This window comes from Hypanus sabinus, chromosome 16, assembly GCF_030144855.1.
Source record: "Hypanus sabinus isolate sHypSab1 chromosome 16, sHypSab1.hap1, whole genome shotgun sequence".
Lineage (NCBI taxonomy): Eukaryota > Metazoa > Chordata > Chondrichthyes > Myliobatiformes > Dasyatidae > Hypanus > Hypanus sabinus.
In genome coordinates this window covers 77,239,790-77,256,329 of record NC_082721.1, presented here as the reverse complement: position 1 = coordinate 77,256,329, position 16,540 = coordinate 77,239,790, and the positions used below count along the sequence as shown (strand labels likewise).

Sequence of the window (16,540 nt, the reverse complement as noted above, 5' to 3'; positions counted from 1 at the left end):
AAGATTTTTAATTTTAAAAAATCAAACCACAGTGGACAGAAAAAGTTCTGGAAATATTCAGCAGATCGAGCAGCGTCTCTGGGGAGATAAACAGTTAACAGTCGGATCAGTGAGAACATGTACAGTCATCCACCCCAAACGTTAACTCTGTTGCTTGTTCCACACATGCTGCCTGACCTGGTCAGTATTTTAATCTTCGGTTAGCAACAGTTTTGCACACCTGATATTGTATAAATATATGAAAATCATTATACAAGCTTTTTCTTCCTGTCTAAGTTGTCCTGTGATTAGGCCAGAGTTAAACAGGGAGATTGCTGGCACCGAAGCCCAAAAGGCTGGAAGGGCCTATTCTGTGCTCTATCTCAATCAATAAAAATAGATGGATAGAAAGATAGATAGATGGAGTATACCAGAATTATTTTCATCCACTGTCCTTCTTGCCTTTTCACTCATTGAATATGTTCCAATATGAAACGACCATAAACGAACAAAGCACACAACCACAGCACATTCTCCCAAATGCCACATCTTCACACTATCAAATAAATACCCTTGCTTTGACTCACATTTTGCTGGTGCCTAGACTAACTCATTTCTCCCTTTCCCGGTTCTGACAAAGGATCCCTCGTTTAAAATGTTGTCAGTTTCTCTCTCCACAGATGCTGCCTATCTTCTGAGTGTTTCAGACATTTTCTATTTTTACTTCAATGTAAAGTGTTATCATTTCAGGTTGAAAACACTTCGTCATAACTGGGAAAGAAAAAATCGAAACAGTTTTAGATTGCAGAGATGAAGGGGAGCAGTGCATAGGACAACTCTGGTGAAGTTAGATAATTGGTAATACTTACTGCCTGTTACGCCGTTGGCATTAAGGACAGCAGTGAATGTCCTCCATCTCTGGTGGTGTTCAGGACTTCCTTCATCAAGGTAGCTTCCTCCCAGTTTGCACTACCATCTGCCATGCAAGTCCCAGGTAGAAACCCAGGAACACTGTTGCGCACAAATGCAGATGGATTCTTCATTGTTGTTTTTGTAACAGCTTAGTTTTTCAGGTGTGCAAAACTGCTGCTAACCGAAGATTAAAATACTGACCAGGTCAGGCAGCATGTCTGGAACAAGCAACAGAGTTAACATTTGGGGTGGATGACTGTACATGTTCTTCAACTTAGTTTTATCAGTCAGTTGTTAGCCCTGATGTGAATCCCTGAACCTGGAGGACCAGTAGATCACTCTGAATCTGTCCTCTGTTCTTTGACCTGATTGGCATGGGCGACTCTACCAAGAGCCAAAGCAGAAAGCCCTGACTCCAGCCAACACAGCTTTCTGGATCATTAAGACACACAAGCCTCCAGACCACGACAAAGTTGTGGTCCTCTTGGAGGAATGGGTAATAAGTTTATCATTATTATGTGTACAGTATTTTGTTTTGCAGCTCATTCAGACAGATCATTCCATATATTAGTATGTTGAGATAGTGCAAAGGGTAAAACAATACCAGAATGTAGGATATAGTGTTACAGTTATAGTGTACAGCACGGAGAGGAAGTCCATTGAAGATCATAACTGTGGCATAGAAGCTGTCCATGAACCTGGTGGGTATGTGCTCTCAAGCTTCTGGGAGCATGGGAGGGCTGAGGAGAGAGAATGACTGGGGAGGGTGGGGGCTTTGAATGTGCCATCAGCTATCCTGAGGAAGTGGGAAGTACAAACGGAGTCCATAGAGGGGAAAGATCAGGGTTGGTGCAAGGACGATTTGTAGCTGGAGTCAACTGTCCTCCTTTATACTCTTCATACAATGGAGAGGCAGAGAAACAAAGTTACTTGGAGGCGTTGCGAGGACCAGAGGCGATCCATTGTGGGTTCCCTGCTTCGGATTTTGACACCAACACCTCACAGCTGTGAGAATTAAAAGAAGTGAGCCTACAGGTTAAGGATGTTAGGCTGCATCTAATCCCTATCCGCACAGCCTGGATTCCAAATAAATTCGAAGTTTGTAGCAGAAAAGGAGGCTTTCAATCCATCATGTCCATTCTCTTAAGTTAATACTCCCTTCCATTGTCATATCTATTGACTCTGCTCAAGGGTTTATCCAGTTATCTTTTGAATGTGCTGAGAATTTCAGCCTCATCACCTACTGCTCTTGGAATGATCTTTTTACTCCTGAACACCCCTCTACTTAATCTACTCATTAAGTAGATTAAACCTAAACTCCCCAGCTTTCAACCTCCTTGCCAAGAGAAACAGATGTTCACCATGCCTACACATCTAATAACCTTCTATAACCCAGTTAAATGTTCCCTTGTTCCAAACAATGTTAGCCAGGTCTGTCTCTCTTCCTAAATATAATACTCCATCCCTTGCAATGATCTCTTAAATTTCCTCTGAATCCTTTTGAGTATGATTACACTGAGAGAATATAAGATGTGTTTAGTGGCGCCATGCAAAATCAGCCACAGTCTTATTGAATGAGAAAGCAGGCTCGAAGAGCCAAATGGCCCTCTCCTGGTTCTTTTTCCTATATTCCTGTAGCAGGAAGGCTAAGACTGCCCTCAAGACTCAGGTTATACTATACTGTGGATACACAACCTCCCTGTCCGTATAGAGATACAGCAGCAAGCTCTTCAGCCCATTGAATCTTTTCTATCAACCACCCATTTTATGCTAATTCTACATTAATCCTATTATACATTCTCTCCATACTTACACCAAACCTCACCCCGCCCCCAGATCCTGCCACATACCCATGCAATATGGGCAGATTAAAACAGCCAAATCAGTTACTAACCCACCTGGCTTTGGGATGTGGGAGGAAATCAGAGCACACTAGAGAAGCCCATGCGGTCACAAGGAGAATGTGACACCACCCAAGGTCCAGGATTGAACTCAGGTCCCTGATGATGTGAGGCAGTGGCACTGTGACTTGCAACGTATGTTACTTAATCACTTAAATATATGTACTATCAAAATCTTGTGTACTTAAGATAATTCTATTTCTGTTAAGTTTTCCCAAAAGACAGTATTCAACAGGAAGAGTATTGCCTTGTCTAAGGCTGGTAATACTTGCTTATCACTCTGAGATTCTTTCTGAAATCTTTCAAAAACTTATATTCTCAAGAGATCTCTTACAGCTTCTCAATGACCTTAATTAACTACCCGTCCTCGTGTTTTCTATGTTCGGCAAACATACTCCCCAAAGTCTCATGTTCCTCAGGACATTCTGGTGTCCCATGATCTGTGGCGCATTTCCTCCTCTGCAAATGACTGGGAGGGCAAAGGTCAAGCAACGCATAGCCTCTGGAAGAGCTCAGCCAGTCAGGCAACATCTATGAATGTCTTCATCTCAACCATGATGGAGGGTCTCAGTCCAAAACGCTGACTGTTTATTCCCATCCATAGATGCTGCCTGACTGGCTGAATTCCTCCGTCACCCTGTGTGCACAGCTGTACATTTCCAGCATCCGATATACCTCTTGTGTCAATGATTTTCCTCACTTGGAGCACTGAGTAGTTTTGGGCCCCTTTGTCTAAGAAAGGATGACTGACTTTAGTTGAGGGGAAAGATTGATAGACTGGTCTGTTATGCCTGACACGAAGAAAGCTGAGGGGTGACCTAATAGAGTCTATACAATTAGAAGAGAAATAGATAAGGTAGATAGTCAAATTCTTTTACCAATGAAAGGGGTATTAAAATGAAGAGTACACAGGTTTAAGGTGAGAGGAGGGAGATTTTTTTTTAAGGAGACTTGAGTATTTGTTTTAACAAATTTGATATTGGGAATGTGATGCCAGAGGAGGTGATGGAGTCAGACAACACACACAAAATGCTGGTGGGATGCAGCAGGCCAGGCAGCATCTGTAGGGAGAGGCACTGTCGACGTTTCAGGCTGAGACCCTTCGTCAGGACTGACTAAAAGAAAAGATAGTAAGAGATAGTAAAAGATGGAAAATCTCTTACTATCTTTTCTTTCAGTTAGTCCTGACTAAGGGTCTTGGCCCAAAACATCAACAGTGCTTCTTCCTATAGATGCTGCCTGGCCTGCTGCGTCCCACCAGCATTTTGTGTGTGTTGCTTGAATTTCCAGCATCTGCAGAGTTCCTCGTGTGATGGAGTCAGATATCGTTACAATGCTTAAGAAGTATTTACAAAAGATTTAAAGAAGGCAAGACTTAAAGGGATACAATCCTTATGTTGGCAAATTGGATTAGTGTAGGTGGGCAAAAAGGTCTGCATGTACAGAACTTGCTTAGTCATTGTACATCTAACTGTCTGTGATAAGGAGCGATTATAGAAACTGCACTTGTACTTTCTGTGATTTAGACAGTTATGAGATGAGGTGATTGAAGCTTTAATTATGCTAAAAGGGAGCTGATGACGTTGGTTAGGTGAAACTATTTCTGACGTTAGGGAGTCTGGGATTAGCAGATACCACAAATATTGAAACCATGAATACCTCGAGGAATGATTAGGAAATGCTTCTACTCTACTGCAAAGCCTGCTTGGAATTTGGATTGTATGGTGATGTTAATTCTTGGCTTCGGTGACCTGGCTTTGATCCTGATCTTGGGCTGACCACTGTAAGTCACCCTTAGTGCAACTGTCTCGTTGTAGATGGAATGGGCAGTTACTTGGAGGGCAGATGGGTGTTCAGTGGTTGCCATGGTAGGTCAAGGTCCCTGATTCTTTGCTGAATGAGTCAATAATTCTTACATTAGCTCTTGACATTAGTTCATTTTAAATTGGAGGATGTCAGGAGATCTGAGATAAAAGTAGGTATATGCCACACATTAACTGGATGGTAAAATGTCCTCTAAGATGAGATGATCCACTCCTATTCCCATGTCAGACTTACCCAAGTAAGCTGACTGCTAGATGATCCTTCTTACCAACTTCACTCTTCCAATGGCCGACAATCAGCATTCCAGTGTCTTTGTAGGTCTCAAAGTCCTGACAACCAGCCAGAGACCTCCCTGTTTGAACCACAAGGCAGTATATCCCAGCAGTAATGCTGGCAGTCAGACAAATCACAATAAAAGGGCAATCACAACAAAATCATCCTTACACTGTGACAGTGTAAGGATGATGAATTCAAGAGATTGCATCACCAACATTGTGTAGCACCTTTCTCTTCGTCAGTTACCGTTATAGTGTAAATACAAACAACAATGCATAGTAAGATCCCACCAGTAAATGAATGACCAGATTCTGCTCTGAGCACTACAGCCCAGGAACTTCAGAGCTGAGTCTCCTACAGTTCCACAAGGTGATAGAAGTGGCTTGTGGGGACGAGGTAACCGTGAGGAAAACTGCTCGGCGGCTACTTACATTGATTAATTAGTTAATTTAGAGATACAGCGTGGACTAGGCCTTTCCAGTCTTTCAAGCCATGCCACCAACAACCCTTGATTTTTAAACCTAGCCTACTAACTAGTATACATTTGGAATGCGAGCGGAAACGGAAGCACCCGGAGGAAATTCACGCATTCCATGGGGGTGGGCGTATAAACTCCTACAACGGACAATGGGATTGAACTCTGACGCCCTGAGCTGTAGTGGTATTGCACTAATTGCTACTCTGCTGCGGCAGCCACTTTCCTTCAGATCAGATCCTTGCAAATTCCAGTGCTCAGGTGCTTTTGTCCAATTTGGAGCGGCAGGGTTTCTGAAGTGAGAACATTACCGTGCCATACAGGCCCTTTGGCTCGCGAAGTGCTGACCTTTTAATCTATTCTAAAATCGATCTACTGTAACCTATCCCTCTTACGTAGCCCTCCATTTTTCTATCATCCATGTGCCTATTTCAGTTTCTTAAATGTCTCTAAGGTACCTGCCTCTACCCCCTCTACTGGCAGTGCATTCCTTGCAATCACTTACCTCTGTAAAAAAAACTTACTTTTGACATCTCCCTATACTTTCCTCCAATTACCCTAAAACTATGCCCCCCTCTCATTAGCCATTTCATTACTTGGGATTTCCTTTGAGGTATAATGTTCGGAGACACAGGACTGCCATTGGAGCAGCCTCGATTTATCATGGTCTTTAAACCTTCTCTCAGAGGCCTACCACTCAGCCAATGGGAGGTTGTCTACCAAATACCAGGTAAGGAAGGATGTCAAAGCTTCCACCATCCAGGACTCAGTCAGGGAGCCTAGGTGATGTAGGGCTGATCATTGAAACAGGAGCAGTGAGAAGAACTGCATTAAACTGTTGGAACGATGCCCCACTGGAATAGAAGTTTCCCACGATGTTTCGTTTAAATGCTGCTGGGATTCTTCAGTGTGGAAGTAGATTTACTTAACCAGTAGTGTTGCTACCCTGGTAATGTTTTATATAGGCCATTCCCAAGTAATAAACAGGTTACATTTTTATAGATGGCTGTCCATATGTTGGAAAATACACAAAGAATCTCTCAATATCACAGTATTGTCATGTATGGCATCATAAATACCTAACACTGATAAGGGCCATTACTAAAAGTGGAGAGACAGGAATCTAGTTCTGCCTTTTGGAGGAGAGAGTGGATGTATGTACAACAGGTTTTTGAATGTTCCTATAATGTTATTACACATTCATTTGTAGGTGGGCTTCATAAGTTGAGTATTCGTAACTCAGTGTTTGTACTACATAATAGGCCAACTCAGCTTTGGCTTATACTGTATCTTCCCTTATTATTATTATTTGATATGGAGGTGTAGGGGGGTATGTGTCTTGTTCTGGCACTGTTGGGAAAACTTTGTCAGCCATCATAGTTCATCCACGTCCAATAGCTAACTGGTGCTGTTTCTTGCTCAGGTGTAACAATCGCACACAGTGTGTGGTGGTAGCAGGTTCGGACGTCTTCCCTGACCCCTGCCCAGGAACCTACAAGTACCTGGAGATCCAGTATGAGTGCGTCCCCTACAGTAAGTAGCCATTTGTATTTTTCTCTCACTTCATTGGTCACTGCCTTTGTTGAAGAGCTTCCGCTGTGTGGGAAAGCCACAGCACCCAAACAAGTAAACAAGCACCTGTAGGTGGGGAGGGAGGCAGCACCCTAGACCATAGGGAATGGGTGGTGCTGGGTCAGACACCCCTGGCCGGGTCTTGTTGTTGAATTGGTTTTAGCAGGATGCATCTGTCCTCTTTGCCTTCCCTTGCAGATGCTCACTAAAGCTGCATTGAATCCGGCAAACCACCGCCCTGTTCTGAGAAAAATGACTGGTGTTTCTTGGCGCGTGCTGATAACTCTTTCCTTCTAACCCTGCTCACAGCTTCTTTTCAAGGCACCTTCCCTCGATCTTCTCCCTTTCTCCCCACAGGGCAGTGAGAAGAGGACTGCGCAGCACCGGCACTGTTTGCAGCTGCTTTAAGGGGGCATTGAAGTACCATGTGTTTGAGTTTGTTTGTACTGTAAAACTGAGAGTCCTTGTAACTTCTGCACCTGTGGTGCATGGTGCCACCCAGCCCCAAGTCTGGTAGGGACTGAGTGCGGGAGGGCTCCCGTGCATCTAGGGCAATCTGCTGAGACAGCAAGGGTCCCCACTCTCCATCCCACCTCCTCTCCTCCATCCCACCTCCTCCCCTCTATCCCAGCCCTTGTACAGCAAGTGAGAGTCTCCCATCACCCCTTAACATGATATAGTCTGAGAGAGGGTCTGCAACCATACCCCCCCCCCGGGTGAATATTATTTCCCCTTATTCCAAATTTGCACAGTACATTCTGACATGGGTCTGCATTCCTTATTGTCTAAACCTGCACTATACTGTGCAACCCCATCGCACCTGTGTCTGGTTTACAGTCAGGGCATTCAGTGAGATCAGCACTCTGCAAGCATTGGGCATGTTAATTCTCCGTTACTCAGGCTATGGATCCCATGGGGTGGATTAGTGTGCCCATGTCAATAGACCATCGCTGGTGCAATACAGGCACAGTCTCCAGTGCTCACTAAAACTTGATGGAGCCCCAAATGCCAGAAGCTTACCCACATCCCATCCAAGCCAAACACTGTTGGACGCAAAGCCACAGACTTTAATTGTACACTCTTCAGAACTACTAGATTGATCAAACTCTCACTTCATCTCCCCTCCCCAAGCAGCGACTGTAGGAAGGGAAAGATTGTGACGTGAAGGATTCAGATTTAGGTAGCATGTCCTTGATGGAGTAAGATTGATTGTAAGCTGCTGTCAGTTTTCCATCTATCTGCTCTAACTGCTAAAAATCTCAGGGGAACTGGAATATAACATTGGCCTAATTTGTAGAATGTTCCAACTAGACCACATTTAAATACTGCAACTCAGGAAGGAAAGCATGCTCTAAGTTTGTGTCCAGTAGGAAGTGATTAAAGAATGGTGCCCAGGAAGGTCTAACCCTTCCAGAGCTGTAGATTTCCATATCTCAGACATCAGAATACCTGGTATCAGGCAAAAGTAGTATCATCTAGTCGGATGAACAGCCAATCACGTTGGGAAAATCTCATAAACAGCAAAAGTACAAATTACCTTATCGAAAATAAAGACTAGGATATTCATAGAAAATGAATCATAAAGGTTTTAAACTTAGAGAATAATTTTATTTGAATACATTAGAATTACGTTGATGCATTTAGAATATAGAACAGTTTCGCACCGAAAAAGACCCTTCAGCCCGCAATGATGCCCATTTAGAACAGCATAGTGGTTAACACATTAGAGTACAGATGATCTGGGTTCGATTCCCACCGCCGGCTATAAGGAGCTTGTCTGTGCTCTCCATGACTGCGTGAGTCTCCTTCAGGTGCTCCAGTTCGCTCCCACAGCCCAAAGATATACCAGTTGGCAGGCTAATTGCGCATTGTAAATTGGCTAGGATTAAATCAGGTGAGTGCTGGGCGACACAGCTCGAAGAACTGGAAGGGCCTATTCCTGGTGTCTCTCAATAAATAAAAAAAACTGCACATCTGCCAATACAGGGGCAATTACCCTCCATTCCCTACCTATTTGTGTGTCTCTTAAATACCACTAATTGCTAATGTGAAGGAATTATAAAATTGTCATTCATGGGTAGAGGTTATTTTATTTACATATTTATCAAGATATAGTGCAGAATAGGCCCTTCTGGCCCTTCCAGCTGCGCTGCAAAGCAATTCTATCCTTCCTTCCCCCCAAATGAATCCTAGCCTAATCAAAGGACAAATTACAATGACCTACCAACTGGTATGCCTTTGAACTATTGGAAAAAACACAAGCATCTGGAGGAAACAGTCACAGGAGAACATACAGGCTCCTTACAGGCAACCGCAGGAACTGAACCCACATCACTTTACTGTAAAGTGATGTGCTAAACACTATGCCCTGTACTGTTGCTACAAACATATAGCTAAGTGGACTAAGAAAAATACTTTCATTCATCCCTCGTGTAAGACACGTTAGCTCTGAGCTCTGTCAAGCTATATTCACTTAAGGATAGATTGTGAATGAATGGCATCTTTATGAGTTCATGCATTTCTGAAGATTTGATCATAGAGGCTGCAAACCACACTTCATGGAGGAAGGGGGGAGCACTGATGACAAATTAGTTTTTTAACCACAGATCTCCAGAATTTACTATTGATTTCACAGTGTGTAGTAGATTTATGCGCTGAGAGCTCCACCATCATTATAGATCTCACTATTCAGTTCCTTAGCCACAAAGGGACAGTAACGCAGATTTGCCAGAATAATACTGAGGCTCTAAGATCGTACAAATATTCCCTTCACTGCAGTACACTACACAAAAAGTGCTGGAGGAACTCACCAGGTCAGGCAGCATCCATGGAAAAGAGTAAATACTTGACTTAATGGGTTGAGACCCAACTTCAGGACTGAGAGGGAAGGGGAGAGATACCAGAATAAAAAGGTGGAGGGAGGGGGAAGGAGGCTAGCTGGAAGGCGAGGTGGGTGGGAAAGGTCAAGGGCAGGAGAAGAAAGAGTCTGATAGGAGAGGAGAAAGGGAAGGAGGGGTCCATGGTGAAAGTAATAGGCAGGAGAGAAGAAGTAAAAGGTCAGAATGGGGAACAGAGGAAGCGGGGCAGGGGGGAATTTAGTTTACCAGAAAGTGAAATTGGATTTCATACAATAACACACACAAAATGCTGGTGGAACACAGCAGGCCAGGCAGCATCTATAGGGAGAAGCACTGTCGACGTTATGGGCCGAGACCTTGGAGGGTACCCAGATGGAATATGAGGTGTTGCTCCTCCGCCCTGAGGGTGGCCTCTTCTTGGCACAAGAGGTAGCCATGCATTGACACATCGGAATGGGAAAGGGAATTGGAATTAAAATATTTGACCAATGGCAGATGGTATGGAGGTGCTCCGTGAAGCAGTCCCCCAATTTACAACAGAACTCACCAATGTAGAGGAGATGGCATTGGGAGAACCAGACACCTTCACAGTAGAAATGTAAAAGGTCAATGTAAATGAGATGTTCAATAAGAAGTTGAAGAAATAGAGAAAGAAGAAGTTATCAGGCTGGTATCAGGGAGATCCTTCACACAAGACGGGTGGGAGTCTGGACCTCCCTTCCCTGTCGTGGATGGGTGTAGAATCAAGTGGAAGCTTTCAACAGTAAATTTCACAGACTTTTATTGGTTGTGACCATTAGACGTTAGGGAACCAAGGACAGGTAGCACTAAGATGCAGATCAACTGGGAACTAACCGAGGGCTGAACAACCCAATTTTTTCCCTGTGATGGCGAATGCCGAGGTATCTCAATTGGTTTTCATAGTTTCTTATGACATAAAAGGAGGCCATGTGGGTCACTGAATCTACCCCACCTTTCAGAGTGATTCCATCAAACCCACCACCCCAAGCTTTTCTGTAACAGATTCACTGTCATGTGCCCCCAGACTCCCAAGAACCCACCTACATTGTGTGTGAATTACAGCAGCCAACTAACCAGCCAAGCCACACATTTTCGGGGGTTGTGGGAGGCAGCCCGTTGGCAAGGGGAGAATGGGCAAACTCCACAGACAGCAAAGCCAGGATTGAACCCAGATCTCGGATGCTGTGAGGCAGCAGCACTACCTGCTGCACCGCGACGCTCTTTAAGTATTTTGTGCTTTCGATCTGGGACTGACACACACTTACAACAAGGCAGTATGAAAGTGTACTTACCCCGCACACCAGGGCTGCAGGGACCTTAGAAATTTTTCACACTCAGGAATTGTTAGATCACCACGTAATTTGCTGAGATGTTTAAAATGTTAAGGGGATTTGTTATGATTGATATAGAGAGACTATTTCCTCTTGTATGTTTGTCTAGAACAAGTAGCAAGGCCTCCAACAGAACAAGAGCAGGGGAAATATGGTAGAGTCTGGGGGGAGGAGCAATCAGAATTCATGTTGAATTTGGCAGATTATTTTGCTGAAGGGTAGATAAAGGTATCAGAGGTACAACAGTTGTACATTAAATCGAAACAAGGTCCAGCCTGAGTGATGAAACAGGTTCAATTCCCCCATTCCCATTGAGGATGTATTTGTAAAGGGGTAGTCTACGTTAGAGCTCCACCTTTGCACTTCCATTGAATTTAATGGTAAGTCAAGTCTGTTGGTCACTTTCATCTGGATAGCCATAATTTACCCTGGAGGGTTCAGACTGGGTGATTCACTGTGGTCAACCAGCGGTGACAGAAGGAAGTCAGCTCCTGGTTTGAAAGTCTTTTGATTTTCCACTGCTTCTTCTGCCCTCCCCTTGAAGCCACAAGGACATACTACCCTTGTACATGACTCAAACTGCAGGCAGTTAGCCTGCCGTGAATTGCCCCTCTCCTCACAGATATGAAGATAACAGCCCTGGCTTATTAGAGAGCACTTATGACCCTGAGGCAAGAGAGTTGCAGTTTGAGCCCCACTGCAGAGACTTCAGCACGCAATCCAGCTACAGCCTGTCCTGTGGAGTTTTGTGAGGTATTAAATTGTGACCTCCAGTGGGTGTATAAGATTTCACTGCACTAATACCAAAAAAAAAGTATCCTAGCGGCTACTAAGCAAGTGGGTTTGATGGGCTGAGTGGCCTCATCAGCACTTTTATAAATCTGGTTGTGATCATGTTGCATGCTCGCTAGAAATTACTACATGAAACTTGGTGCCAGTTTCCTCCAGTACGATAGTGATGTAGAGCAGAGGTCACAAAAAGCATTTCTATAAATGCAGGTTCTTTGTTTTTATATTTACCTCCTGTGGTTGCATTGAGTTACAACGCAGCTCAACAAACCTGTAATTGTACCGAGTGCCTGCCAGGGCCGCGAACTCCAAACACTTTGGAACTGTACTAAAAAAATACGAGATAAAGTAGGGGAATATTAGGGAAGATGTACTACCAGTTGGAAAAATAGAGTTAATTTACTGGATTAATTAAGTGGTTAAGCAAGCTTCCCGACTATCAGCATGGGTTTGAACCTTATCACAGAAACTGCTAAATTTAAATGAAAATCTGGAATAAGTGCCTCCGGTGTCGACGGGCGCGCACGCGCACGGCGGCACGCAGGTCGGGAAGATGGCGGCGGCCGAAGTTTGTGGGGTTTGTTTTTGTTACCGTTGAGGGAGATTGTGATCGTTTCGAGTTCATTTGTCGCCACCAGCAGTGCCGTGGGCGGCAGGCGAACGAAAGGGACGGGCGGGAAATAGCGATAAAGCGTGAAGGGAGAAGCTTGTGGGTCTAATAACATGGCCGAACCGCGGCGGGTCTCTCTGACTACGCTTCCCGTCTCGGCTCCTCTGTTGAAGAAAAAGAAAGAAGAGGACGAAGAGGAGGAGGAAGAAGAGGGGGGAAATGTGAAAAAAGGTGGAATATCCACCATCACGTCACGACACACGTTGGCTCTCTTTGAGTCAAGCGAGAAGAGTTGCCCCGAGTTTTATTACCCCGAGTTAATGCGAGTGCGAAAGAACGATGGATTGAACAATTATGGTACCCCTTTTAATGATGACAAAAGGAAAGATGAAGAAATTGAGACCTTGGCAAAGAAATTTGAAGAAAAATATGGCCCAAAAAAACGTAGGAAGGATCGTATCCAAGATCTTATCGACATGGGTTATGGATATGATGAAACTGACCCATTTATAGATAACTCAGAAGCTTACGATGAACTTGTTCCAGCCTCCTTGACCACTAAGTTGGGTGGTTTTTACATTAATAGTGGAACTTTGCAGTTCCGTCAAGCGTCTGAATCGGATGGGGATGATGACTTTTAAAGAAATAAAAAAAAATCTGGAATAAGTGATGGCATCAGCAAATGTCATGAATCCACCGGATTTTTGCATACATCTGCCTCAGTAATGCTCTTCGATGAACTAAAATGATCGCTCCTATCCAGTCTGACCCATTTGTGAGTTAAAAGCCACCAACGTAGTTGACTCTCAACTCCTAACTGCCCTCTGAAATGGCTTCATAAATCTCCTCAGTTCAGAGAAGTAGCCAGGAAACAAGGGTAATAACCTCTGCCTCTGCTGGTAATGTCCACCTTCCACAAGTGAAAACATTTTAAGCAAGCCTTTTAAGAAGTGAAAATGGAGGGAGAAAGAAATCAAGGAAGAGGTATGTTAGAACATAGGGCCCATACAGTTGAAGTTGATCATGGCTGATTTATGGGGAGGGGGAAGCATGGGTTTGAATCTTATTACATGTCAATAATTGAGCAGTTCATCTGTTAGGCAATGGCTGAAAAGAGAGCTGATGTAAATATTTAGCTCAAAGTCCCTGGAATTTGCTACCTGAAGGGATAATAGAGTACAGACCCTTAGTCTTAGAAAGGTAACTGTAAAGTATTATAAGTGTGATAACCTACATGACTGCAGGTTGGCCACTAGGATGGTCTCTGTCACTCAGTGTGGTGACAATAGGTCTGAAATTTTGAAGACTCAGCGTTTGGACCCTGGTATCAAAGCTTAGTTGAAGCAGACAGAATTGGAGAACTGAGAGAAAAAGATATTGAGGTATATTTCTGCAGTAGAATAGGTACTTGTAATGAAGAGGCTTGTGTTCAGCATAATAGATCAGACTGGACATGGGATCTGTTGAGTCAAGTTGGGGGATATTGAATGGGTTGGGGTGCAAAACTGGGATCAGTTGCAGAAATAGATAGGAGTAAAGCTACAAGGAGATTTAAACACAAGGATATACACAAGGTTGGAAATGGGAGGCCTGGTAGAGCAGGAGCCAGTGCAGGCTGAAGTGTACAGTGGAAATTGACCAACATGAGGAGAATAATCCCAGGGGAACTGATTTAATATTATCCCCAGTTTCAGAATGGGTGTGTGCACAGAGGGGTGTTTACCTATACAATCAGTCATCCCTCCAATCCAGTTAGCACACCAGTGCAAATATTTACCCATTCATTATGTGTATCAATTCAGTAACATTCAAAAGTTTTACCCAAGTGTAAGCAGTACTAATAATCTTATCTATGACACTAGAAATCTTGCCTTAGTAGTTATTTACTCAATCAAAAACTACAACATTTAACTCAGTTCTAATGCAACAATTAATCTCTGACCACAGTATTTCACATTGTTAGCATGTCTGGCTCACAGTAGTGTAGCTATTAGTCCAGTACAGTACTAGTGCCTGGCCTGCTTTTCATTTGACAGTCTTTCACCATGCCACCACACACCCTCCCCCTCCCCCAGTTGCTTAAAGGTACACACGGAGTGCTTGCAGCAGTATCGAGAATTGTGATAGTAACTACTGACAGGCTGCTGGTCATGGCTGTGTCTATCGATTCATGGAGATTCTACTCACGAGTCGCACCATTAAATGTAGTTATTGGAAGATTTGAACCAAAATTTTCCTTATTGATTTGTTAGTGTTTGAGCTCCACTGACCAGGCCTGTAATGACTGCCTATCCCCAACTGTCCTTGAGAATGTGAGGTTGCATTTCCTTCTTGAACCACTGCAGCGGTAGCAGTGAGTGTTCTCCCACTGATGCAAAGCAAATTCCAGGAATACCACCCAGAGGCAATGATGGAGCAGCCCTGCATTCCCAAGTTCCAGCATAGGGACTCAATCTGAAACATTGGCCATCCCCTCTGCCTTCACAGTGTTCTCACAAACTGGCAAGTTCGTTGTGGCCGAGGCTTTGGGAGATGCTCTCGATGCAACCTCATGAGTAACTGCAGTACATTTTGTGGGCAGTTCACCTTGCAGGCCCTGTGCAGCCTACTTCATTTTCTGAGGAAAACATCTAGAATCGACCATTCAGTGGATATTCCTTCATCTGAGCTTTTGTCACAAAGGAGCTACTGCAGATGGATGCTGTGAGGAACTCAATGCCCAATCTCCCCCATCCCAACAGCATGTTGGTTTGTAGGTTAATTTGATTCTGTAAATATCATTAGTGTAGGTGGAATGCAGGAGAGTCAGGAGGAATTGATAGGCATGTGACAGAGAATAGGTTTCAGGGAGAGGGGACAGAATTGTTCTGAAAGTCTACACAGTGCCCACCTTTGTGTTATAAGAGAACTTTAAGTATAAAGATGGAAAAGAAAATGTTTTATTGGCTATAGGTCAGAGGACAGAAGTCCAGCAGAAATTACAGGACCCAAGGGACAGATGGTGGATGGAGAGAGTTCAAAAGGCTCAGTAACCTGCTAACAGTAAAGGTGCCTCCAGTTCTGTTAAAGCAAGCACCAGTCTGCCAAGAGCTAAGCACAGGGTAAACTCACCACACAGAGAGGCTGTCAATGAACATTGGCATGAGCACTTTGAAAATCATAACCCCATCCTTGATTCCATCCCACAGCAATTTATTCTGGCCAGTATTCCAGTCACTGTTGGCCAACAAAGACCACATTCCAATTCAAAAATAACAAGCTTTTGGAGCAAATGGCATCCCTGCTGAAATACAAGAACTCAAGGGCAAAGAATGTCAGTCACAACTACATGGCTTCACGGGGGAAGAGGACTATAAAACAGAGCACCTTAAAGATCATGAGCATCTTCAAAACAGGAAGCAAATCCAGCTATGGTATTGATAATAGACAATAGACAATAGGTGAAGAAGTAGACCATTCGGCCCCTCGAGTCTGCACCAACAGGGGGATCTCCCCACTGCCTGTCACAGGAAGGGCCATCATCAAGGTCCTTCTCACTCACCTCCCCCAAGAGGATGCTCCGCAAATGGGAGTGTAGATTCAGTCTCCCCAGAGACCCAGTAAACGTGATCTTCACTGTATGACTCTCAAAGAGAAGTGTAGGGAGGGAGCAGCACCAGCTATTTTTGATCCCACTAAGTCAGGAGGGCTTGTGGAATGCACTCTTCAAAGTCCATTGCCCTCAGCAACCCATCTTTACTCTGTTTGCTCCTTACTGGCATGCAAGCCATGAAACCAACCAATGGATAGATAACATTGTGAACCTTGGTGAAGACAACTGTCAATACAGACACATTATTGCTCTAATTCATTTTAAATCTTCTCATCAAAAATGCTGCTTCTCAACATCCAACAAACCTCCTATGAGAATTAACGTAGTCTTGAGAACTAATCGGAAAATGTTCAAGCATGGGAGTGACACTCCAGAAGACAAGCCCCTCTAATTTCAGTAG

The 16,540-nt window shown here is 44.0% G+C and overlaps 2 protein-coding genes across 2 annotated transcripts in view; both read left to right on the top strand.

Annotated features, from left to right (window-relative positions):
• The window catches only part of LOC132406466 (adhesion G protein-coupled receptor L1-like), a 693,646-nt gene that overhangs the window by 505,937 nt on the left and 171,169 nt on the right, over positions 1 to 16,540 (top strand). The window contains exon 5 of the mRNA XM_059992184.1: positions 6,791 to 6,900. Coding sequence (XP_059848167.1) covers positions 6,791 to 6,900 — 110 coding nt within the window. The remainder of the gene's footprint in view (positions 1 to 6,790; positions 6,901 to 16,540) is intronic.
• Positions 12,484 to 13,197, top strand: LOC132406468 (ubinuclein-1-like). The gene has a single exon (XM_059992185.1). It carries the CDS (start codon positions 12,662 to 12,664, stop codon positions 13,187 to 13,189), a length of 528 nt encoding a protein of 175 aa, XP_059848168.1. The 5' UTR covers positions 12,484 to 12,661; the 3' UTR covers positions 13,190 to 13,197.